General features: G+C 40.5%; 1 protein-coding gene across 1 annotated transcript in view; it reads left to right on the forward strand.

Annotated features, from left to right (window-relative positions):
- The first annotated feature begins 14,360 nt into the window (after positions 1–14,360).
- The window catches only part of pacrg (PARK2 co-regulated), a 125,959-nt gene continuing 114,734 nt past the window's right edge, over positions 14,361–25,585 (forward strand). Inside the window, exon 1 of the mRNA XM_058614506.1 lies at positions 14,361–14,563. Coding sequence (XP_058470489.1) covers positions 14,495–14,563 — 69 coding nt within the window. The 5' untranslated portion in view covers positions 14,361–14,494. The remainder of the gene's footprint in view (positions 14,564–25,585) is intronic.

Here is a 25,585-nt window from a genome sequence, read left to right on the forward strand (position 1 = left end):
GACTTGATGAACAGAAGCATTTATGACTCATGGCTGAAGAGGATGTGAGATTTTATTTTGATTGTTGATTGTGAGACATCGAGACAATACATTACTGAACAGTTTGAAATAATTGATGAACACAATGTTTTTATTGTGGCAAATTGTGAATAAATTCATTCTGATGAGCGAGGCCGAAAGGAACGGAAGTGAAGTTGCCCTGTCTGTTCTTCCTCCGTTACCTACCCTCACTTCTCAATCAGAGAGAGAGAGTGAAGTCTGTGTTGTGATTACTTATCTGCCTCCATGCTGTTTTATATAGAGATGCACAAAGAGAGGGAGAAACTGAGTGAAATGAGGTTGGATGAGGCTGAACTCTGAAATTGCTGAGACTCATCTGTCTGAATTTCCCAGATACTTAGACCTTGTGTTTGCTGAACTTAATTGTGGATAAGATTGGTAAAGAACGTTCGTTATGTTTGTATGTAATCTGGGTCGTGCGTTGACGTCGTCTAAGCTTCCTCTGTATTTCTGATTCACTGTGACATTTTCTGATAATGGTTTGATTTCCTGAGTCATTCCTTTTTTTGTTTTTCTTTACCTGCATCATCAAAGACAAAAGAAAGCGTCGTTATATATGCCATTACAAATCACAGAGGAAAGAATAACATTGATTGAAGGCCCGGGGAACTGTGAATCACTCCGGCAGATTCATCTCAGCCGCTTCATCATGACACATGCCAGCATGTGCTCCAGTTTGTGCCAAGAAAATAATGGCATTTCTGCATATCTGAAAAACACATTTTGTTCCATTATCGTGTTGTGTTTTCCTGCTTTGCAGCAGCAAACGGCAGTGAATGCTAATTTTTCTTCTTAGAAAACAGGTTGGGGATTTTTAATCAACGATTACATTTTGACCACAAGTGTTTATCTAGCATTTATTTATTCATCTATTTGACTTTCTTTCTTCTTTACAGCGAAATCACATAATCATCATAGTGTAGCATTTCTATTTCTATCATCAATTTGTCTTTCCAACATGAACACGGCCTGTAATGTTTCCCATCCACTCCTGCTTTCATTTGCCAGAGAATGTAGCTTACATTGCCAATGAACTGCTAAAGCAAATGCAAAAGTAATGTCATCATCACACATTTTGCTGTATGATATAATATCTCTTCTATTTAACATAACATTATTGTACTGTAAATTTGTTCCCCTTTAAAAGCTTCCCTTGGAATATAGCAGCAGGGAAATGAGGCACTTTACTTAGAAGTGTCACACATGCAGCATCGAAATGGTTTATGGTCTATATACATTATGTAAAGGGTCAAGAAACATGAGCAAATAATCATACATGAGTCATTTTCTGAGGAAATGTAAAGCCGGGACTTAAATGTTATGATATTTTCTTAATAAATCCTTTTTTTAAATCATTTAATTTGACCTAGAACAGAACAGAACAACACAAAGATTGCAGAGAGAGTCCAAAGCGAGTGGGCAGCGGGCAGAAACGCAGACTTTATCCGCTCCACCGGGGTCAAGGGTCACAATATACCAAGACCAAACAAACAACACCACAAAAAGAAATCAAACATGGGCGGAGAACTGGCGGAATGTGAGATGAGGAAGTCTTCTGAACTCTTGCAACAAAGTTACATCTACTTGTGACTTCTCGTCACAGGTTGTATTCGACTATAGATTAATATTTCTCCTCAGATTATGTTCATATGGCCATATAATTGACAAGAAATTGACTAAGTATTAGACTATGCATGCAAAAATATGCCAACATAAATGAATCTTATTTTTAGTGAACACTTATTGTAAATTTTATATATTTATTTCTATTAAAACACAGCCGACGTGCGTGGATAGGGTTTCATGAAACTGATATACTACTAATACTGTGTGTATTTCTTCTCAGACTACATCCAATTCATCAGTGTCGAGTAATTGTGATTTTCGGTGTTGAATCCTTCTGTTTTTTTGTTATCTTTATTATATATTATCTTTTATTATCTATTTATTATCGTTTCATTACAAGTCCGGATCAGGGCTAAGTGATTTCCAGGCCCACACTGAGAACACACGCAGGAGGAACCTTGACATCATTTGAAAATGGGATTGTGCAGGTTTCACAGCATGACGGGATGTTGGAGAGGTCACGTGACGTGTAGCGCTGTATCGCTGTGTGCTACATTTTATTACTCGTATTGGAAATTTAGCTCACATACATTTACATGCATCGCCACACACACACACACACACACAAACATGCTGCTAAAACAATTACAGGTAGTTTCCCCTCTGTGTTAAGAGAGTTGGCGAGATGTGCCTGTTCTATAATTATAATTCTCATTGTGCGCCCTGAACTGCCGTATCTGCCTCAGCCACTTTGTTCAGTGGATGTCAGATCACACCGTGTGGTCCACATTGAGAGGGACCATTATATTTAAAACGCTACAGGAACTTCTGAAACAACAGGGATACTCGCCTCCTTTGTTCTCATTTCCCCCTCTTCCTCTGTTTTCAACTTCTTTCTATTGTCTTTTATGTGGCAACACCTGCTCGATATATTTCTCCCCTCTTTATTCAAGTTTTTTTTTCCTCCTGGTCTTTTTATATCTCTCCTCAAACAATCTGTATGCCTCACGTCCTTCCACACTCCATTTTCCATGCCGGCTCTGGGTGTCCTCGCTGTGGAGAACTCTGCCTGTTTCATCTGCGTGTGGAAACACTGTGCTAATATCGCCCTGCTTATACTCATTGGGTGGGATAATGGCAGCCATCACTCACAAACGCTGCTGCACAAAAGCTGACATTTTGCTCTCCTTGTGCTGACAAACAGCGTCCACGTCCCACTGCTCTGTCACTCTCTTTTGTCTCTCACTCCCATTTTCCCTCGCTGGATCCGTCTTTCTCGTCACTTCTCTCAGAGGTCACGACTCGTGGAAGGATGCCGCTGCAGAAATGGAAATGGCACTTGACTCTGAAAGCTTTATAACTGATCATTTTACCTATACATAAATTATTCAGTCAAGTCCTAAACAGAGGGACACATTAAGAGTCATGGCTACTATTACAAGTCAATCATCCTACAGGGAATTCTTATTGCTGCTCAGTGACAGAATTAAAGACAACTATATGCCCAACATACAGGGCTCCTTTTCTACATATGCTGAATATGAATTACTCTGCTTTCGCTCATAACAATAATAATGATAAAAACATCAAGTGGGGTTTTTGCAATCACTTCAGTCAGCATTCTTTTGTTGTAGATGTCAAATTATTCACCTGGGGTTTCCTCTTTTTAAAATCAATCTGCAGTTTAAATGCAGTTTTACATTTAAAATGACATGTACATGACCCAAATGTCCCTTTATAAGTGTATTTTTAAGTATTTATCACTTTCTTTTTAACCTGGGAAGGTTTTTATTCCCGGTATATTTATTTTCTTTACTTATTTGTAGACCAACTTGTTGCACCTCTCATAGTGTTTTTAACATAGAACGTATTTTTCCTCATGCATTCCGGATCCGTGTCTCGGTGGATGGTTGTGCGTGGAGCGGTGAAACTGTAAAGTTATCTGTTTTAAATATCTGATTTATCGGCAGAAACGAGATCTAAAGAGCAAAACTGACAAGCGGAACTAACACGTACAGTACCAACGTTGTGTTTCTGGCCTCTTGGAAACTAAAGGTCCAACCTTTACTCACGTGTAACATTGTTTCCTCCAACTGCGGAGGGAAAAGTGTGCGGTTGCTAAATCTGCATGCATGATGGTAACCGGCTCGTTACCACAGCACAGGGCAGACAAACAGGGAAGTGGGTTTGTTCGATCCTAAACAAATCACGGCAGATTTCTCTTTTCATTGTTCTGGCACTGCGCGCTCACAATAGCCCTGAGACGAGCTCGATCCATTCTCCTTGAAACAAAAACAGCTATAATCGTGATAAGAAAACAAACCCTCGCAGAGACACACATTGTTCCGATTGCATAGGTGCCCTTTATTGTAGCTATTAACAGATGAATTAAAACAATCTTTGATAATAGCTCATGGATTTCAATCACAACAATAGGGCAGTAAAACAGCTTTTGACCACCCGCGTGTGATTAGATTGTTGTTTTAATAAAAAAAAAAGCCTCTGATGTAAACACTCAACATGAAGAAGAAAACAACAGCAGCCTCTTCCTGCTAGGGAGAGCCTGGAGTGGGAGGCATTGTTTATAAGGCGTAAATCGGCAGTATGTTTATTTCTCTTAATTAGAATAGCGAAGGTATCGGGGGTGTCTTTGTCTCACACAGGAAAGGAGTACACAAGCTTGTTTGTGTAATTGCTTTTGACTGTGGTCGGAGCCTAAAGATGAGCCCAACAAAAACAGCACGCTGACCAGTGTGTTCACTGGAACGGGAAATTGATCTTTATTTTATGATGTAATGATTTTGTGTTGTGGGGTGAACACAACAAAAAAACGATTTATTCAAAGGCCTTGTTTCATTTCGGAATTTAGTAGCAACAATATCTGATCAAATTACCCAAGAAGCTGAAGATATTGATCCTTTTCAAACGCACTGCAATGACATAATCAAACATTATTACCTTTACAATATCGTGCCAGAGCTTTTACAGTTCCCTGCTGTCCTGCTCCGCCTGCACATCTCATCATTGTCTGTGTATGTGATGTTAAAACAGGGACTCGCTGGGCTGACAGGGTGCATTACTTTATACAAGTGAATACAGGAGCAGATTTCATCCCCGTGACAGTTCATTAATAGCTATTCTATTAATGTTGTGGGGTTCCAGGACTCTGAACCCCACAGCCTTTTACACCTTGTGACGGCGCCGTTAGACAAAATGCGGGCGAAATGAAATTCAAATATGTGACGGGGGTCGTGAGACACACACAAGGGTCTGTCTCTGGTTGATGGAGTTTGGGTGTAGTACGACACTGCTCCATATATTTGTATTATTTACAATTCCTGCATCATACATGAGACGTCTTGACTGCCGAAACAGCGAGCGCCGCGAGGGCATCGCGGCGCGAGTGTTTTATTCAATGAGCAATGAAACAAACACAATGACGTGTTCACGCGAGACGCGCACGTCTGTCACAAAATGCCATTTTCTACAGTGGCAGCATGCAGCCTTTAGAAAATCTAAGCCTTTTCCCATTAACCCAACAGATCCTGATTGATCTGCCCTTTCAAAACGCTTTAAATCGTCTCCAAGGTAACCGAAGCAGTAACTCTTGCACCTGTTAAGTACCGAACAGAGAGCACAGATGATTCACCTGAAGCCAGACTGCAATCACCTCTATTCATAGATTAATAGCCTCCACTGTTTCCAGGCCTGCAGCATTTCCTTTAGGTGGTTGCTGTGCGGTGTGATGGTTAATCTCGCTAAAAACCGCATTGTGCTTGCCAAGCAATCAGCTCAAAGTGATTGCTAATTTTGCTGCGGCGGCTGCTGCTGGTGATGATGATATTTTCTTTGCACACCTGCACACGTACAGTCAGGTCCACACATACGATGACGAAGTCCTCCCTGTGGTACGTGTGGGATGAGCAGAGAGCAGTTGCTTGGGAGTCAGTGGGGGTTTGCTGAGGGGTCAGTGACCTGTGGCTGAGATGGTGGCTGGTGTGTGGCAACAGCAAGAGTTGCCAACAGGGTCAGGTCACCGGGGACGAGCGGTCCACTCTCTCTTCAAATGTAACAAATAGGATGTGGCGTGTCGGGGGCCTGCTCGAGCACATTGCCCCCTGTTTTCATCAGAACACGCCCACACACAAAGAGACAGACTCACAAATACAGTGGAAGTGGAGCTTTCTATGTTTTCCTTTGACAAATTAACATAGAAGACACTCAAACAGAGGAACATGGTTACTCGCTCACATGAATTACTCACACACACACATATATCAGTCTTCTCCCTTCGTGGCGGTCATCAAAAGCAGCCGCTCTGCCCCGCACTATGTAAAAGTAACAGCTTGCTTTTATTCTCCCTGGTTTCATTCCCCTCTTTTCCTTGCAGCTCACTCCTCGCCTCCCCCGCGCTGCCTTTCAGTCGTCCAGCGTCATCCCACCTCTCGTGCTACCTAGCGTTTAAGTGCATTTGCAGACCCGCTCAGATAGGCTGTCATATATATTTCAAAGGCATTTCAAAGCACATTCAGACCGACTGAATGCACATTCAACAAGAGTCCATACAGGGTGTGCTATTGCACTGGCGCTCTTTCAACACGACATCCTTTTCAATGCGATGGGTTTATACTCGCTCTGGTGTTAAAGTGTCCTTTCAGTTTTCATAGTGGCCAGTAAAATATGGGTATTAATGAAATATGCCACTGTATGCACTGAATATCTGAAAAAGCTGTATTTCATTCAGGTGATAATTAAAAAAAATGACACAATTACATAAGAAAATGGAACCAAGGTCATTTGTTAATAATTAGGTAAGGATTTGGTAGTTTTATTTATAAAGCACTTTCTGTATCCAAAGATCAAAATGGTTAAAAATCTTAAGATTAATAAGAATGAGGAAAAAGTCTTAAAAAGAAGTAACAAAAGAAATATAAATAGATAAAACAGTGACTGGTTGTTTGTCTCTATCTGTGTGTGGCCCTGCGATGGACTGGCGAACTGTCCAGGGTGTACCCCGCCTATCGCCCGATGTAGCTGAGATTGGCACAGCACCCCCCGCGACCCTCTGGTGGAGGATAAAGCGGTAGATGATGACTGACTGACATTTGAAATAAGGTTAAAAATCATAAATAGCGATATTAAAATGAATGAGTAATTATTTTTGCCATAATTAAACGATCATACTTTTAAATATGTGGCGACTGCTGTTACTGCTGACAGAAAACATGAATAATGAGTCACGCACGGTTGAAAAATCGCCCCCAAATTTGAATCACGTCCTTTGATGCCGCTCTGGAAACTGTGATAATTCCACCTGCGTGTCTGTTCATCTTCATAACCCACATCCAGGATCTTAGAACGTCGATAATATTTAAAGATGATCACCATCTGTTCCCGCGGCCGAACCTGAATACCAACCAATACAGGCAGCAAACAACACAATTAACAGAGCCAAGATGTCAGGAGAGGAGAGGAGAGGCATGCTTTCAGCCTGCTGCTGCTGCTGCTGCTGCAGGAGAGGAGAGGCAGATGTGATGTGAGCAGAGATGACTTTTCAGTTCTCTGGAAAAAAAAAAGAAAAAAAATCCACTTGTCCCCCCTTTTCCTAACTCACTGTGCCCATATGTGATAGGATCCTCGGTATCAGCTTCACTTAAGGGAATGTGCTTTGAAATATATCTGCTTTATAAATGCCTGTCTCCCTCTATTTGAAGGTTTTGTACACAGAGCAGGGGGAGCGTCAGTCAGGTGAATATGAGGCACGCCGGTTCAAATGCTCAAATGAAAGCAAATTACATTTGCTGTGCTATTCACAGTTTGTCACTGCAGGGATGATTTGTTTTGTCTTTGTGTGTGTGTGTGAGAAAGAGACGCAAATGCATTCGAACAGGGTGATAAAAATATGTACTTAAGACAGAGGCGCTCAGAGGAATTCAAATGCCGTTCACTAAAATGTAAATGGTGGGTGGAAGTGTAAAAAAAACCAATCTGTATCTACAGCTTTCTATAAACACTAAAATCTCATTTTCATCTTTCCTTTATCTAATTACATCGCCTTCAAGTTTGTTGTGTGATTAATTGCAGCTGGGCATAACAATCTGTTAAAACACCTTTTCCACCTTTGGTCCTATATTAACTTAAGCATCACTGTTCGTGGTCGTCTCTGTGCACATTCCCTGCATTTCCACAGCAACAGTTGATTTTAAATTGTGCTTTAATAACATTACCCTTTGAAATAGTCACAAGAAGAACAGAGGATCGGAAAAAACACAACAACCTGGCAATTAATGTTCAATTTGCTATGCTACCAGAGTTACGGCGGCAACATCTGACGACAGAGCCACGGAAATATTTCACAAACAACACAACCCGATTTCTCTCAAACATTTTGATTAAATAGCACAAAATGTCTCTTTATATAAATGTGTTTTTGAAGATAGAATGTTGGATATTAGCTTATATTAGCTCACACACAAGCACCATTATAGCTATGAGAGCGGCGTCCCCTCTAATCTGGCCTTCTCCCACCAAATTGGTCGTTTTTGACCTCTTCTCAAAAAGGCCTCTCTCTCTGAAGCAGGTTCACATTTTAAAAAGCCATTATCCCTACACTCTCACCTTCACTCTGCCACGTTCCCCTCCTCTTCACTATCCCTAACACTACAGTATGTCCGCAGTGGATTCATGTGCAGAGGACGCCGCCTTTTGTAGAAGACCCGGTGGGATCACTGGTGTCACTGTTCACACATTCAGGTTGATGTGACATTGACCTGTGGGTGACAGGAAAGCTATAAATTCTCAGGAGGGTTAGGTGTTGCCACAGCTACTGAGAGCATCACCAGTGAGGTCATGGCACAAGGCACGGCAGCATTGCGTGTATATTTTTCCTCTGATGATTCGAGACCGTAAGAGCTTCGCGATCTGTAGTGACGCGATCGCCTGTGGACTCGCAAGGACATGGGAGCTGCTGGTCTACTGCTGCAAAAGGAATCATTTGAAACCACAAAATAGCTTTCCTGGCATGCGTACTTCTCATTACCGTAACTCCTAGACCGTTTGTGATATCTAGAAAATTCAAAAATTATGGACAGGCGATCTGTCCAGGGTATGACCCCACCTTTCGCCCTATGCCAGCTGAGATTAGCACAGCACCCCCCGTGTCCCTCATGTGGAGGATAAAGCGGTAGATGACAGATGGATGGATACCGGAAAGCAGTGAAATAGAGCGTCATTACGCTAGAACCTCAGGACTTCCGCGGAAACGACCGTCCAATCACAGAGGGGCTTCTCAGTACCGTAATTCTTAAATGGCTGATTAGTTGCCAGATTAGCATTTAGCTTTGTATTACTAGAATAGCGGTAGTATTTTTTGAAAAAATTGTGCTTCCCAACCTCAGTTTCCCCTGAGTCAAGAAACAGCACTCTATTTTTGTTACGTGCCCACCAGCGGCACTTGGTCTGAACCTTGGTCTGAGGCTTGAAACTGCAAAGCTAATTCCGTACTTTTTAGACCCACTCGTAAGGGGGACGGGACCAGAATGTAAACAGTGTCCGCCATCTTTGCTAACAGTTACGCTAACAGGACCAAGTGTCACTGGTGGGCACGTAACAAAGAAAAGAATGAAGATATTTCTCGACTCAGGGGAAACTGAGGTTGGGAAGCAAAAATACTACCCCTATTCTAGTAATACAAAGCTAAATGCTAATCTGTGAAGTATTCCTTTAAGATATAATAGATTTCATTTGGTGAGTTGTGGCTAAAATCTGTCCACGTCCCTGACCGCAGCCATGTTAGGAGCCAGTGTTGATGAAACTGTATATCACACCTCATGCAACCACACGTACTCCAGTATCTTTAACAAACATAATCGTGTAAACAATTATCAACCACAGTGTAGTGACAATTGAGGAGATGTATTATCCATATGTTTATCATCTGGACCTGTGTGTGATTATTGCTGCCATGGTCCAGTGGGCATGTTAGAGTGCATGCTCACAGGGAGTGCAAGCGATGCCTTCTAATATCAGCTGGCCTCAAAGCTGCTTCTATAATGCATGAAGATCAATACGCTGTGGCTTTGTGAGTGAGGCCCTGCAACTCTGTGCCCATATCAAGTATTGCCGCCAACTGCCCGGTCGTTTGAAGGGATCTATGCCTTTGGATTTCATCAGGACTCTGGGGAGAGGAGACTACAGTCTGGATATCTGAACTGCTATTGTTTGCAGATAAAAACTCAAAGCAAGCGGCGCTTTGTTTGGGGTATTTCTGACAGTGGCAGTTTTATGATGGGTGTTTGATGATGGGGATTAGCACTAAAGGGGCATTTCGGCAATAATGCAATCGACTCTCTGCAACGTTTATGTTCAGTCGCTCCAATAAAGGATGTCGCTAATGTATTTGTTGTACTATGAGATTACGTAAATGTCAACATTATGCCTTACATACAGAACAGTAGGACAATCAATTAAGCATAGTAAAACTGTACATGAAAACATACTGAGGCCAGTATGTTTTCATGTACAGTTTTACTATGCTTAATTGATTGTCCTACTGTTCTTGTCCCTGTATATAAGCACATGCTTATATTTGGCAGTGTGCGGTTCAGTGTACAGCCATGTTGGGCTCCACGACCATCTTTTAACTTTAAAATATTACATTTTTAAAGCTGACCGAGCATTAGATCTGTAGCCTTATCAGTCCAAAAAGCATGGGTGTGAATTTTGAAATGTTTTGTCACTACTCCTATGCACTGTCTTCTATAATTGCCGTTTTAATCTGTGCTCATGTCAGATTGAGTCTGACTCTGGTCGGACTGAACATATTCATGTAATAGTAATTGGATACACACTCATTATCACATCATCTGGGTGTTAGTCTATCTTTTAGAAGTTTAATTTAATACAGTCTAAGTCACAAACATGTTACAGGGTATTTCAAACGTCTGATTTTAGTTGGACTCCAGTGTTGCATGAATTCAGTCCAAGTTAAGTGTGGATTACTTTGATTTTTCATATCTTGATTTATTCAACATTGAAATAATGAAATTAGTAATATGTACCATTGCGGTCATGTTAATGCAACCAAAGGTTCCCTAAAGGTTGTGACTAAAGTGATGCGACCAAAACAGAAAGGCAAGTATTTCCATCTTATTTTAATTACATTGAATTGTATGGGGCGGTGTCGCAATGTTTCATCTTAATCCATGAGGTCAGAGTTGTCCATAGGTCTGTGGGCTTTTTGTTTGAAAAGGTGAGTGGCTATAATGAAGGCGCAGTAGCAGGCTGTAAGATTTATACGGCCCCTTACTCTTGTTCAGTGACAGTAATGGTTCAAAACCAGCGCTCTCTATACTTCTGCCAACTCGCTAGTTAAACTAATGGGCTACAGTGAAAAGGTGACCCAGCCTCACATAGAATGACTTGTCTTTTTGTCTGCCTCTGCCACCACTGCAGGGGATTGATCACATCCCGCTCATCATTATATGCATGCCACAAATCTTCATCCACAAGTAAATACTTTAATGATGCTCTTTGTCTGGCAGGTGGACCAAGGCCTTGACTCTCAATGAGCTGGTTAGAGAGAGTGTCCTGTGCACTGAATCATTCCAATTTAGGGATGTGGTACTTTTAATCTTCCAATATCCTTTTTGCCTCTGGAGACTTTCTTGGGTGAACTGGTGCAACTGTTATTAATCTTCAGTGCACAGGCAATTTCTCTAAAAGCCCCTATTTGTTTTTTATGGCTCCATCGAGAGAGGAGGGTGTAGCAGCAGGGAGGACGACTGTAAACAAGGTATGCAGGAAAAGCAAGTTATGTCCCCGTCAGCATTCAACGCTGGTCTCTCACTCTCTCTCCCTCTCCTCTTCCCCTCGAGGATTAAAAGGAGGAAAAGGGGAGTTTTGAGAGAGCAAACCTGAGCGTCAGCATGAATTCAGCTGGACTGAGAAATGATTGTTCAAACAGCACTGCGCTATCTCACTCCTGTGAGTGTGCAGCGAGGAAGGGAGATGGTCTTTGTGAATTGGGGAAGTGGCACCTTGCAAAAGTGATGCGTAAAATTTGAAATATGCTGCTGGTCTAGCCAGTTTCTCCACTCCCGTAAGCTCACGTGTCCACATGTATGTCGGATCTGTAGACTGCAGTTGTCAGTCTCCGCGATCATTTCCGTATAGTTGCTTCACACAGCTTACATCCGTCAGTACTTTGACATGCACAGTTTAATCGAGCTAAGGCAGTAGTCCGACTAAGACAGGCCACCGGACAACTTGCCGAGTCCAAGTATAAATGGGGAGGAGAAAATCAATTTATTGGCCGCCTGACTCCGCCTCTCGTAGGTGGCGCTGTATCTCTCTATAAGCTAGTGCTGCTGCTGTATGTTTTCCGGCAACAGCACTTCAATTCAATTCAATTAAAAAATAACTTTACTTATTAAATTAAAGGCACACAGGGCAGTTATACATAACAACACACAGACCAGTTAAAGATAAACATAGTGCAAAAACAAGAGAGTGTAAACAGGCACTATAGTCCTACTCCAGTCCGACTACATTTGCGTTATCCAGGTATGTTAGTCTGACTAAGACTCGCTCAATTTTAGTCGGACTAACTTGTTTACACGACATTAAGAAAACTGAATTAGAATTAGTATTAGTCCGATTAAAATCAGACTTTTAACACAATTTGACCTGATTGGTGACTTGAATTATGAAGATTCATTAGCATTACATTCACTAACACTAATGGTGCATCATGTAGAATCAGGTGGTTCAGCAGGTATGGAGAGAATGGAGGAGGAAAAGGGGTCTAATGCTTTATACACTTTTACACACAATGCTTTGAGAAATGTGTCTCTTTCTTTCTGCAACCACACTGTTGTGATTGTGATTGTGATTGTGGCACTGGTTTGATCTGCAGCTCATTTTCTGGGCCACCTTCAAGCTCGGCATCCAGTGTCCACTGTGAGGGGGAAAACAGCAATTATGAGATCATTACAGCAGAAACCAGTACCTACAAAAGCTGAGAACCCAGAGGGAACTGGAAGAAGATTCTCAGCAGGAAAAAGGATAAAGAAAAAGGATAGCAGAGACTTTGCAGCAGAGACAGTTGCCCCCCAATTACCATGAAACAAGACAAACAGTCATTAGAGTAGGCCATTAGGCTGTAGGGAGAGTATCCAGGGGCTTGTTCGTCTTAACAGTTCGTCAGGTTGTGAAAGTCACACAAAGTGTATAATGTCCCTGTGATAAATGTTATTCATTGCAAAAGCAGAGCAGCATTGTTGTATGTGTGGTTTCCAGACATATTACATATTTTTCTGACAATTAAGCCCGACTAAAAAATGTAACCAAAGACACATTTAATGTCCTGTAAGGAAAATACAGACAAAGTAAAGCACAAAACCTTTTATGGGTTATAGACAAAAATAGGGTAAATAAAAACATCTTTTTATAAATGTCTTTGTCCGCACTGTTACTCATTGGCACAGTCGACTGGTTTCTTTCTGTTTGTTCGTCTTCTGCCCAGTGCATCCTGGAATGAGCTCCGGCCAATGACCCTCAACTGGAGAGAGTGAGAATATGAAGTAAATAAGCCACTGTTTGAACCAATATTAAAGTCAAGCAATAGAGGCACCAAAAATACAATACACAGCACTGAAATTGAAAGGGCTCACATGGCGATGTAGTGATAAGGTGGTTACTGGGTTAAATCCCAGTTTGACTGGAGGGCGAGGGTTTGTCCAGGTACTCGGGTTTCCTCCCATGGTCCAAAAACATGCAGAGGTTAACAGGACACTCTAAACGGAGCATAGGTGTATGTAAATATAAGAGTGAGTGGTTGTTTGTCTTTGTGGACTGGTGATCTGTCCAGGGTGCACCCAGACTTTTTCTCTGTGTCAGCTGGGATTGACACCAGCCCCCCCACGACCCTTATGTGGAGGATAAAGAGGTACAAAAGTGTTTCCACTGGCTTAACTCGGCACGGCACGGCACGTCACCGCACAGTTTAGGTTGGTTTTCCAGTATAAAAATGGGATGTTTTGGTGAGAATTTGAAAAAAAAAAAAAAAAAACCCAAACTGAACTAAATGTATTAAACTGTCTACACATTAGCACACACTTGCAGTCATTGATGAATGAACAGGGCAAACTTTTTATTTCAGTATAAACAAAATCAAAAAATATATATCTAAAGTTGATAAAAAATGAAAGGACAATCAAGTAGAAATAGAAAAGTTTTCTATAGTTAAAATAAATTAAATAAAAATAATACAGTAATTGCAATAAAACTATAAAAATATAAAAGGCTCTCTATATGTGTGTGTGTAAAATGTTTGACTGTCTGGAGTTTGGTACGTTATATTTAGAAGAATGAACACATAAGTTGACAAAAGCAAGACAAATTGTCCTAACAACCCCAGTCTTTATAATCACAAAAAGTGATTATTAGATCTCCCCTTCATTTGATTGTTATGAACATTCATCAACAATTTTATAATCATTTTAAAAATGTGACGACGTTTCATTAAGGGCAAAGGACATAACTACAACAAAAAAGTGCAACCTATTTCACGCTTATTGTGAACATCCTCTACTGATTAACCCACCACACGTGTTTGCTCTGTGCATGTTCAGCAGGGCCACGGGGTTTCCATGGACACACACACACACACGCACGCACGCATGAGCGCGCGCACACACGCGCGTCTCAGCGGCAACCACTCCAAAGCGTCTCTGATGTATCATAGCAACCACCACTCAAAAAAAAAAAAAAAAGAACAACGTTCTGTTGGATACAACATTTTGCGACATTGCTTTTCATTTTCGGTCTCGAACCCCGGTAATCAGTGTAGGAGGGAACACCTGTGAACATGCCGAGGTACAGGAAGGAGCTGCAGGCGCAGGCGTTCACTGTGAAGGCCACGATGAAGAACTCTGTGGTAAGTTCTGAGCCTCCTTTTGTTTGTTGACGTTGCGTTAGCAGTCAACTTCTAGAGCTAACAACAGCAACAGCTAACAATTTCTGGTTCCCAGGACGTTCTGGGAACGTTAGCTTTTGGCTAGGGGAGAACCTGAAGGTTCCCCCTTTAGGTTGTCCTGTGGTTGATATCAATATTATCATTTTTAGGCTACAGAGTGCGTCTCTTGCAATTGTGTGTATTTTTTTTACTCATTCAGCATGAGATAAATGTTATATCATCACAGTGTGTGTGCTGCATCATTTCTGTTGTCATATTATAACATGGTGCATTCACAGCCCTTTATTCAGTGCTGGAAAAGCAGCTGTGTCTTGGACAGGAGTAGAATAATAAGTGTCAGGCCCAGAGTGAGGTTGAGTTTCAATTTTGTGTTGTAGCACCATGGTTCTCAAGCTGTGGTACGCGTACCACCAGTGGTACGCAAGCTTCCTCGGGTGGAAAATCAGAAATTGTACTGTGTATATACCAGGTTATGTGATCAGAGTGAAGCTGAGGAAGTTTGAAATTGAAACAAATAACAGAAATAAATGAATACATTAAATAATAATAATTGAGGCCTGTACATAGTCTGCAAGAACAGAGATATTTGTTCTTTTACTTCAGGTGACATGTCATACTTCATGAGAAACTCAAGTGCAGGACTGGGAAATCCTCACAGGGATTGACAACCGTTCTGCTCTTTCTGAATTATGTAATGTGAATGTGTGTCTTTCTATGGATACAAGGACACATTTAGACTAAAAACCATGGATGTTAGGACCTCGGTTCCAAACAACTCAAGTTTTTTTCATAGTTTTAAGACGTGGCTTTAGGTTTGAGGTTAGAATTATGATAAGTATATGGTCAGAGTAAGTAAGGGTTGAGGTTTGTGATTTAGTGGAAGAGTGCATTATGTTTGACTACTAGGAAGACCCATGCGTGTGTTTATGGTTAACTTACACTCAGACAAGCTTGGATGGAAACTCTAAAATTATACAAAACATTTCATAGGCTAAAATTATGTTGTTGGAACTCCTTTAGAATCCCAAAGCTGTATTGCAATGATTAGACACTCTGAATTCCTTTTTGCTAAGAAAAATGCAAATGTATTTTTTTTTTTATATATATATATATATATATATATATATATATACATATATATATATACATATATATATATATATATAATGCCTTTAAAGATACCACATTTACATGAAATAGCCATGCTTTATGGACAGGCACGCTTGTGGTGGTGTTGTATGTATTCTGAACAAGTTATAGTGCACTTATTTTTATACTGGTGCTCTTCGGTCATATTCTGGAACAAACAAATAACCCTAGAGGTTAATTATCCTTAGATATAATGGGCCAGGGTGGAAGAGGCACTGGAATCGTACAACATAAAAATGTGTGTGGCTATGTAGTAGAAGAGGGACTGTTTAAGTGTAAGGACAAAAACTGCTTGATTATATTTAGGAAAAGATTCTGGGTTGGGCTAAAATAAGTACTCTCATAAGGATAACCTAAATTGTCATCAGTGTATGATTGATTATGTGGCGTAATCATAATAGAAATAGTGTATACAATGTAGAGTGTGTACTGTATTTAGCATAAGCACAATATGTACAGTATGGAAATACTGATTTAAATAAGAATGGTATTAAACTTATCTTCTTCCTAATACAGACTTGTCGCTCCATATATGATGTAATCAATTCCTCCCTTTGACCGTGTGTCACAATTACCACGACTACTAGGGGTCGCCTAACAGTGAACAGTACAGAGTATGGTTTGTGTTAGGCAGGCGACCTGTGGAGTCATTTTATACTGGATCGTCTCATTACTACCGTGTTGAAAGCGCACATGTATTTCCAAGGACAGTCGAGTCGAGTCGGTTTATCTTCTTATTTACTGTGAATGAAGATGGATGAGGAAAGTGTAATAGGTTTGTACAGCAGGAGATATTCGCCTTTATTGAACTGTGTTAATTGGCCAGTAAATCCTGCATTGTGTGGCCAAAAGAGGATTATTTACTACAAATGAGGGGTGGTGTTATCCGGGGCAGATGATCTGTGTTTGGACATTATTAGTTCAAGTTTATTCACTGTTTTCCTCTCACACTGGTGCATACTTTTGTGTATTTGCTGAACTGAGGAAGAGACCATCTTTGCATGAATAGTGGCTCTACATGTGATCAAATAAAAAAGGATAATGTATGAAACAGGTTTTTTGCCATTATCAGTCACTGAGATAATGTACATGTTGCCTCCCGCTGTGTTCAGGTAGACGTGGCAGATCACAGGAATGGCTGTGGTAAAACTCAATGATTCAAATCAACAATCAGAGACCCTTTGGTTGATTGTGTACCTAACAGAACTGAAAAAAGGATAAAATCACTCCACTACATAAAGTCTTCTTGTAGGTTGGAGAAGATGTGTGTAACTGGTAGGTGTGGATCAGAGTAACAGTTGTTGCAAATAACCTTTTTGATTGTAAGCTTCATTGTTAGGGGCGTTACGATCTCGATTATAAATTGAATGTCGATCAAAATGACGTCAGGATCTCGTCTACACGTTACATTCTCTTGCCAACCTGAAGCTGCCAACTAATAGTAACCATGGCAACCGCTGATGACACACAGACCAAACTCAAACCCCCTCCCGCTTCTACTATGAAAACAACTCTTAACTTTTAACAGACCCCCCCCCGACTCTCACAAAATTGTAACAATGTGTCGAGTAGAACATTTATTGAAAGAAACATCAATATTACAACAAATGTTTCACTTCTCTTTTAATAATTGGCTGTGCAAATAAATGTTTTTGCTTTAGCCATACAAATAACCTCAATATTGCTTCCTGAGAAAGCAATTTTCAAATAAAAATATGAAATGTGCAATTATAACTACAACAATGTAATTTTTTAAACAACAAATACTTTTCAATTCGCCTTGGGTTTCGTTAGTCGTGAATCATCGTTCACTTGGAGTGTGTGTATACACATATTACACTAATACTGCTGTTACCATGAACATCCTACTTCAATCTTGTAGCTTTTAACTTGTCTGAATAGAAAAATAAAGATGAAATTGTTGAATGTTTAACAGCTACCTGACACATTTCTTAGTCAGTGACATGACTGCATCAGCTTATTCACTCATTTATTTATTTACTGTTGTCTCAATCTGAAATGTGCCATCACTTCTTTTTTTTTTTTTTTATCACAAACTCTTTGTAGATCAGAATCTTTACTAGATATTGTATCCCGCCAGCTCGTTTTACATGTGCTCACTTTGCAACAAAGGCTGTCAGCCTCACTTCCCTGAACGGTTCCTAAACATCACTTTTTAGTTGAAGTTGAAGTTGTTCACCTTGCCACGACCAGCTCTCACTGTGCTTCACTCTGAGTGCTTTGCTCTGTTATAGCGGCGTTGTTTATATAAGACACACAGTATATGTGACGTTGAGCACGTTACCCTTTTTCCTGCATTTAATTCCCATTTGGCACTGTTGCAGTTGTGACTGCTGAGGAATAAAGCATGTCACATTTCTTAAATTGACAGGTTGTGGCATTCTTTTACGCTCACTTGCCTGATCTCTCAGGCAATTATCTCTAACCTATTTTTTTTGTTTTGTTTTGTTTTTTTACAAACATCAGCCTCTTCGTCAGAAAGTCTCTGTAAAGTGGAAATGAAGACAGAGGAGATTCCTATCAAACGAGGCTGGTGTATGCAATCTTTGCACCATGTCATCTTATTTGTCAGGAATATGGTGAAAATCCCTTTATAAAGATTATACTGTATTTTCTTTTGATACAGTTCATGATTTGATTAGAAATGACAGTCAGCAATAATTAAACAAAAGGAATTTGAAGAGTGTCTGTTTACTGTTTACCCACTTTACTCTAACCAGGCCTCCCTTCCTTATCCCGTGAGTTCTTGTTACATTTATACTGTACTTAAAAGAAGTGACTCTACGTGATAAATACAAGTGGAATTGGTGCGTATTTCTGAGGACAACAGTGAATACTTGAAATTGCTCCTCTCTCATTTTCTATGGCAAGGATTTCCTTGAGATGCAAAAGAAGCAGTCAGGGCTATCATTGACTTCTTCCTCTTTTTTTTTTTTTTGAAGGTCATAAACAAATCTCCTGTCAAGAGCCCTCTCGAAAAGGCTTCTGCAAAGCCTTTTAACATTCACCGTCTCCCCAGACGATATGGCTATGTATGGAGCAAGAGTGATACTCACAAGCCCGCCGTATACCACTGGCTAAATCCTCAACAAAAACCATTACATTTTTAGAGGCTTGCTTGTGTCTGTTGCCTTCTGTTTTTTTTTTCCCCTCTTCCCCTGTGGTCACTGACATATCGCTCCAGAGAGGGCAGCTTTGCAGAGAGCTGTGATTTGTAGGTAGCGACAAGGCCATTTCAAGCCTTGAAAGGGAATGGGGACTTGAAACATAGGCTTATTATGCTTTAAAGTATTTGTGGTCATAGAAATTGAATCAATAGCACAGGCCCTGAACCCACCTAGTCAACCCCCCCTTTTTTTTTGTTGATTCATCTTCACGCATTGGAAGAGAAGAAAGAAAGATACACTTTACATTCTGGTGGGAAGTCGTCACCTCGTGTTTCAGGCTTAGAAGAGAACAAAGGTGTTATTTTCTGTGTCATTTTTAGGTCAGTGACACAAAATAATAATAGAGGGGTGACAGTAAACACCTGCGCAGTGTTGGGTGACATAAATGAAAAGTGTACATGTGAACACTGACCTTCTGATGTGATTTAGACATGTTGAACCAGGCTAGCTTATTTAATTTCTCTATTTCATCATTAACTATTAGGTATATAAATAAGATGCAATTGATTTATAGACCCTTTGTGACTGTAGCTCTTCATCGTGCCTTTTAATGGATTTTTGTTGTCTGTAATGCGTCGGCTGTAAAGTTTCCTCCTTTTTTTGTTCTGCTTTTTTTTGCCTCAACATGTTTTTATGCACGACTGTCTCTGGGTAAATTTTTAAGGTCTTAAATGTCACATAGCCTGTTTGCTCATCCAATGACGAGGCACGAAAGACCAGACGACAGTCCTAAATGTCTGTACACCATCACAACACACACACACAAGAGGACAAACATGATCCTCTGTAAGATTCTCTATTGCTCAGTTCACCTGAGAGGCCAAATCGATACAAACTACACCTGATCCCAACCTCAGCATTCGTGCGGCGAGGCCGTGCAGATTGCTGAGCCAATGGACTGCCTTTTATATCAAGCACACCTCATTTACTTTTTGCTTGGCCTCTGGGATAAAAATGGAGCTGGCAAGCACCGTCCCCAAGTCTGCTACAACCCTCTCCACAACCTGCCAAGCCCCTTTCCCCCGAGCCTTCTGTCATCTCAGGCTCACCCCACTAACCCCGGGGGACAGATGGAGACTCCATGCTAGCAAACGTGACCTCCATATCTTATTTTGTTCCTCTCCCACAGCATCATCATTATTTACCTGAGCAGATCTCTTGGCCCCCTTGCTGTCTGCCTCTTTGTCTTTATCCTGCTCTCCCTCTCTCTCTCGCTTCCCTGCAGAACCTTCATTCATTCAGACTGGTCCCTGAAGATGAAAACATTTTACTATGAAAATAGGAACAAAAGGCTACAAGACAATTACTGTATCTACAAATCCTCAACCAAATCGATGAAATAAAAAAAAAAATAAGGCAATAACAAAGAGGTTTCATATCATACTGTATACACTACTATTTAATTGTATTATAGCAGACTGAGCCAGAGATGTGATGATTTACATCTCAGCTGTTTGCCTTTGTGGCTCTTACCCCTCGAGTGTAATTTTAGTAAATAAAACCATCTTAGCAAATAAAACGAGTCTCAGTGCAGAATTGGTCCTTGATTAGGGTTTGAAGCAGTCTAGGATTTCAGTGTGATCTAATTAAATGTAATCTTGCTTTAAAATGCAATAAAAACCTTGTTAAAATGCCGTCTTAAATTGGATTGCATTTAGAATTAATCTAGATTTAATAGTTTGTCTAACAGTGTGATGTGTATGAGTTCAGGCTTGATGTAAGAACTGCATATTCTCTCATATCCCCTTTTTCTCTATCCACTGAAACACTATAAGGGTGGGAAAATCATCCAAAACTGAACATTAACACAGAAGGTTTGCTATACAAATACGCCCCATTGTCAGTTATATGGATAGCGGGGAAGTTGCTGACCAAGACTGAATCCTTGAAAGCTTTTATGGAGATGAATTTGTCTATTTATTATTTTCAGTTGCAGTCGAGATCGTTCTTCCTCATCGCTCCAAACACATTTATCTGCCAAAGGAACTCATAATGTGCCCAGCATGATACATAAATTGACCATGAAGCCGGCTGCGGGGTTTTGTGTCTGTGCTGTGTGCGAAGCATGCTTATGCAAGTAAAAGGAAATTGATCAACTATCTGCTGTTGGACGTTAAGGTGAAGACCGGCTCACCTAAACCAGCAGTGCTTGCAGACACACGTTATTTTTCCTGCTTCCACCTTTCCTTCCTTCTGCACACTCTTCTTATCAGCACCGGAGGCCTGTAGTTCATCCAGCTATGCAGCTAGGTTATTTGAAGAGAGAGGAAGAATTGAGTCATGGTAAAATAGGTTAAATTGGCGACGCTCTCAGGAGGCCTGTTGGCGTTTCTATTACTATCGATCAACCATGGAGCCTAAAGGCCTTGAGTGGACGACACACTAGATTACAGTTTCTCCACAACTTTGTCGATTATGATTGCTTTGCTCCAAACTTTAAAAGCAGCATAAAAAGAAGACCAAATAGGAGCACATTTCAACACTTTTTTTTTTTTTTTTTTTTACTTTCAATCAATGAAATGTTGTTAATTAAAAGTGATCCTAAAATGGAAGCAAAGGCTGACTTTGAAATGCTGATTTTTGGGACATTGCTTTGATCCTGTGGAAGCATAATTTTATCTGCAGTGTGTCCAGTGCGGTGCGAGACCCCGCTGTACGTTTAAGGATAAATTTGGCAGAACACGCTTGCAGAAGTTTCTGCACGTCATGCTTCTCTGATGCCCATGCTATCTGAAGTGCATTACTCCTGAAATGCCTGTGACCTTTTTCGCGGTGGTGGAGAAAACACCATCTGGAAACTTCAGTCAGATATGGAGAAGTACTTACGCAACATTCTATCATGACCTTATAGGAAGTGCTCTACTGATTTCCATTGTGTTTGCTTTCCACAGAGGTTGGTTGACAATTACACTGGCCACTCTGTTTGTTATGTTCTCCTTCAAGCCCTTGTAGCTTGTGTTCTAATTAAACGGCTTTTAATGGAGACTGTTTATTGCTCCTTACAGGGCCTCTATTTCCCGCTGCAGTTAATTAGCCCTATGTCATGTGATAACTAACATAGAGGACATTTAGATCTATGCCTCTTCTATGAGCAGTGTCTCTCTTGAATGGAGGGGCATTGGCTGCGGTTTAATGTAAGGGCATGTTGTTATGAAATGGATGCTTTTGACCAACAATAACCTTAGTTTTAGTCTACAGGCATTCATACACAACCCAATGCTATTTCCTCTGCGGAGAACCATTCTGTCTTAATACCTGTCAAATCTTTATAATGCAATTATATCTCCACTTACAGGCAGGTCCATTGCATATTACACCCAAAACATGCCCATAAGTAATTAAGAAAACACATACAAGTTTTGAAATTTGAATTTGGAGACACTTTGAATTTACTTGATGTGTTATGTGGTTTAGATCATGTTCATAGGTTGTTAAAATATATATTGTTTTTTAATCTTCAAGCTTATTTCAAGCAGTTACCTATTCAATTAGTTTCATTACTTATTACATCTTTTGTTAATTCTGTCAAGCTCTCTATAACAACCACACACGCCCCATCCTCCATTTTTTTTTTTTTTATTAATTGTGTGCCTAAGCAGCTATATAAATAATCTAAATGAGGCTGTGATTAAAGTGCATTAAATTGACAGGTTTCACCCACCCTCCATCATTATCAGCCCTCTCTTTAATTTGCCCTTGCAGGAGGAGAATGGGCTGTTCTTAGTGCTCCGTCAGTGGCATGTATTATACACTTAACTGCGGGGTCATACATGGTAGCTTGCATTCTGCCTACATCAATATAGTGGGAACCAGTAGCAGAAAAATCAATGTATCTGACAAACGCTGTAGTTCCAATTCAATAAAACCAAATGTTGGCTGTTGTTTTACTGCCCCCCCCCCCTCACTTTGAAAATCTTTTAACATTACCATCAAAGCAATAACATTGGCCTGACCTTTTGAATTCTGCTGACCAGCACTGAGATGAAAATGGGCTGTATGTCTGTAATACTGCAAGGACACTGACAAAGTCTGGCATGCATTAATGGTGCAGAACAAACAGAACCTCTAATAAATGCTAGAAAACAAACATACGCAATGCTTTCCCTCAGAATACTGGAGGGAATATTGTGGGAAGAGGGATGGAAGGTCAGAGCACAAATGCACACTGAATGCATTTTAAAACGCACAGCAGCAAACTTCACAGATGATGCTCTGGGGCGCTGGGGTTCTTCATCTGGTGCCAAGAAAGCAAACCTACAAACCCTTTAAGATTTGAAGTAGTTTGTACATTTCCATCAGAATTCCCCTGAGGATTGCTTTACTATTTAGCTCATGCCACGCATCCAGCTGAGTCAAAGTGCTCCCAGTTGAAGACATGCTAGAGGCGATGACTCTGCTAGAGCCAGCTAGAGAGGGCAAGGAAGGGCTGGAAGGCAGAATACTCGGCTGCTAGAAATGATCCCCATTACGGCGCAGCATCCCCCTCTGTTCCGGCCACCTTCGCTCATTACTTCAGCTGTCCAGAAACACCAAGCAAATTCTACTAACGAGTGTTTGATCAACATGGCGCTCTATGACAGAGGGAGACAGGCAACCCGTTCTTGACTTATCCTCTACCTACCCACTCCTCCTCTGCCTCTCCTTTTTTCCCTGGTCTTTTTATTCTCTCTTCCTTCCTCTCCCTTAAGTCAGAGGAGAACAAAGGGAGAGACAGAAGAAAACCAATATAACCTCTTGGCCCTTATCTGTGGAGCACACCAGAGCATGTCTGGCCTCAGACACAGCTTTGCCCGTCCTTTGAAGGCCCTCATCTCCCTTTGATTTCAGCCAAATGGTACAGCACTGTGACAGATGCTCAACTTTCAGTCTGTCGCTCTTGACACCCATCTCTTTAGTGTTGTCGAATCTAACCGACTTTGTTTGGACTGACTGACTGAATGAGGTAGTTACCGCGTTACCAAGACCTTTTAGTTGACAAAGATGAGAAAACTGCTACTTTTTAAGGTCATCTGTACCGTCTTGGCATTAACATTTTAGATATTTAGTAGATGCTGTGAAACAGAGTAATTTAATGAGGAGTCTAAGGGTCATCATCACATTACCTTGAAAACATTCCTTTGAGATCGGCCACAAAAAGGCATAAAAATTCAAGCCAAGGAGAGTCATAGAAGGCAGCCTTTTTTATGAGGGCGAATTAGAGTGAGTAGAGGGTAAAGCGTGGAGAGTGAATGTGATTTGGGAGGAAGAGGATGACGTAGCACACCTCTTAAATAGATGAGGGTTCAGTTTATGATCAAATTAAAGGGATTTTGCTGTTCAGATTGATCTTGGGAGGTCAAATCTAACTTTTGTCTAAATAAACAGTAATGTACCCATTTAATCATGATGTGTGTGGGATCTGTTGTCTAAACTTTCTGATGAAGATGATACATGGTTGCTTTCAAGAGTCTATTTGGTCGTGCGCTCATTAGAACTGCCCGATTTATACTGATAAGCCACAGTACTAAAACAGTTATAGCAGTTGCAGTAGCTCGAGGAAGTGGCATAGAAAGAACTTTACTATTTCAGAGCAAACTGCATCTCAGAGCAAACTGTATGAGTGAAAGGGGTGATTGGATAGATGTAGTGTATGGACAGGTGAGATGAACAAGGATTGATAAACCCAAAATAAATCAGAACTTTCACACATCATGCGCTCTGTAGGGATGCACAATATTTATCGGACTGATAAAGTATCGTGTGAACGGAGTCAATATTGCCACACACATCCATAACATGCCACACAAGGCAGAGATGCTTCTTTTTATGTCCTCACTGAGCAAATAGAAAAGACAATGTAGACAAGAGAAAAGATAGTTTGGGGAGAGGTTAAGAAATGTTGAGTAGAAAGTCGAAATCAGAAGTTTTCTTATTTTGAACTATAAGATTTCAGAAAAATCTCAAATAATAATAATTCTGTAAACCTTTTGGTTGATGATTCACTTTATTTTTTAGGATGCACTTTGTTTATTTATTTGATTAATTCTTTTGTAATTGAGGTTGATATTTTTGTCTGATGACATAAATAAAAAACATTTTAAGAGCCAAAACTCATTTGCTGTTATAGATAGGCCAGAGCCACTAAAACAATCCATTTTTCATCACTGCATCGTGCACAAACTGCAGATTATATTAAATATGAATTTATCAGTTATCGGTATCGGCAATGACAAGCAGGAAATTATCGAGTAATTGTACAAAATGTTTTTGGCATGGCTTTGTATAATATACTTTTTTTGCATGTTTATGTGTCCATGTATCTCTGTGAGAGTCCCTCTCTCTTTGGGCTGATGCAGCGAGCACACTGTGGGTTTTTATGCATCTAAGAAGTCGCCTGATTTCAAGGCATTTTTGTAGGAAAAAAACTTTATTCGTCTTGGTCTTTTGGGCTAATCCAAAGAGTGGACTATCATTCAGAGCAATATCCCACCAGGAAGTCTCAATACCAGACCTCTGCTTAATATACTATATCATTCACAGTTTCTTGTAACAACCTCTGCTGGGAGCTCCTTCCCTCTCTTATTCTGTGGAGTAAACACATTTTGGATTAGAAAGCATTTTTGTTGCACACAAAAGTCAATAGAGAGAGAGGGTGGAAAGTGTGTAT

This window comes from Solea solea, chromosome 18, assembly GCF_958295425.1.
Source record: "Solea solea chromosome 18, fSolSol10.1, whole genome shotgun sequence".
In the NCBI taxonomy this organism is placed as follows: Eukaryota; Metazoa; Chordata; class Actinopteri; order Pleuronectiformes; family Soleidae; genus Solea; species Solea solea.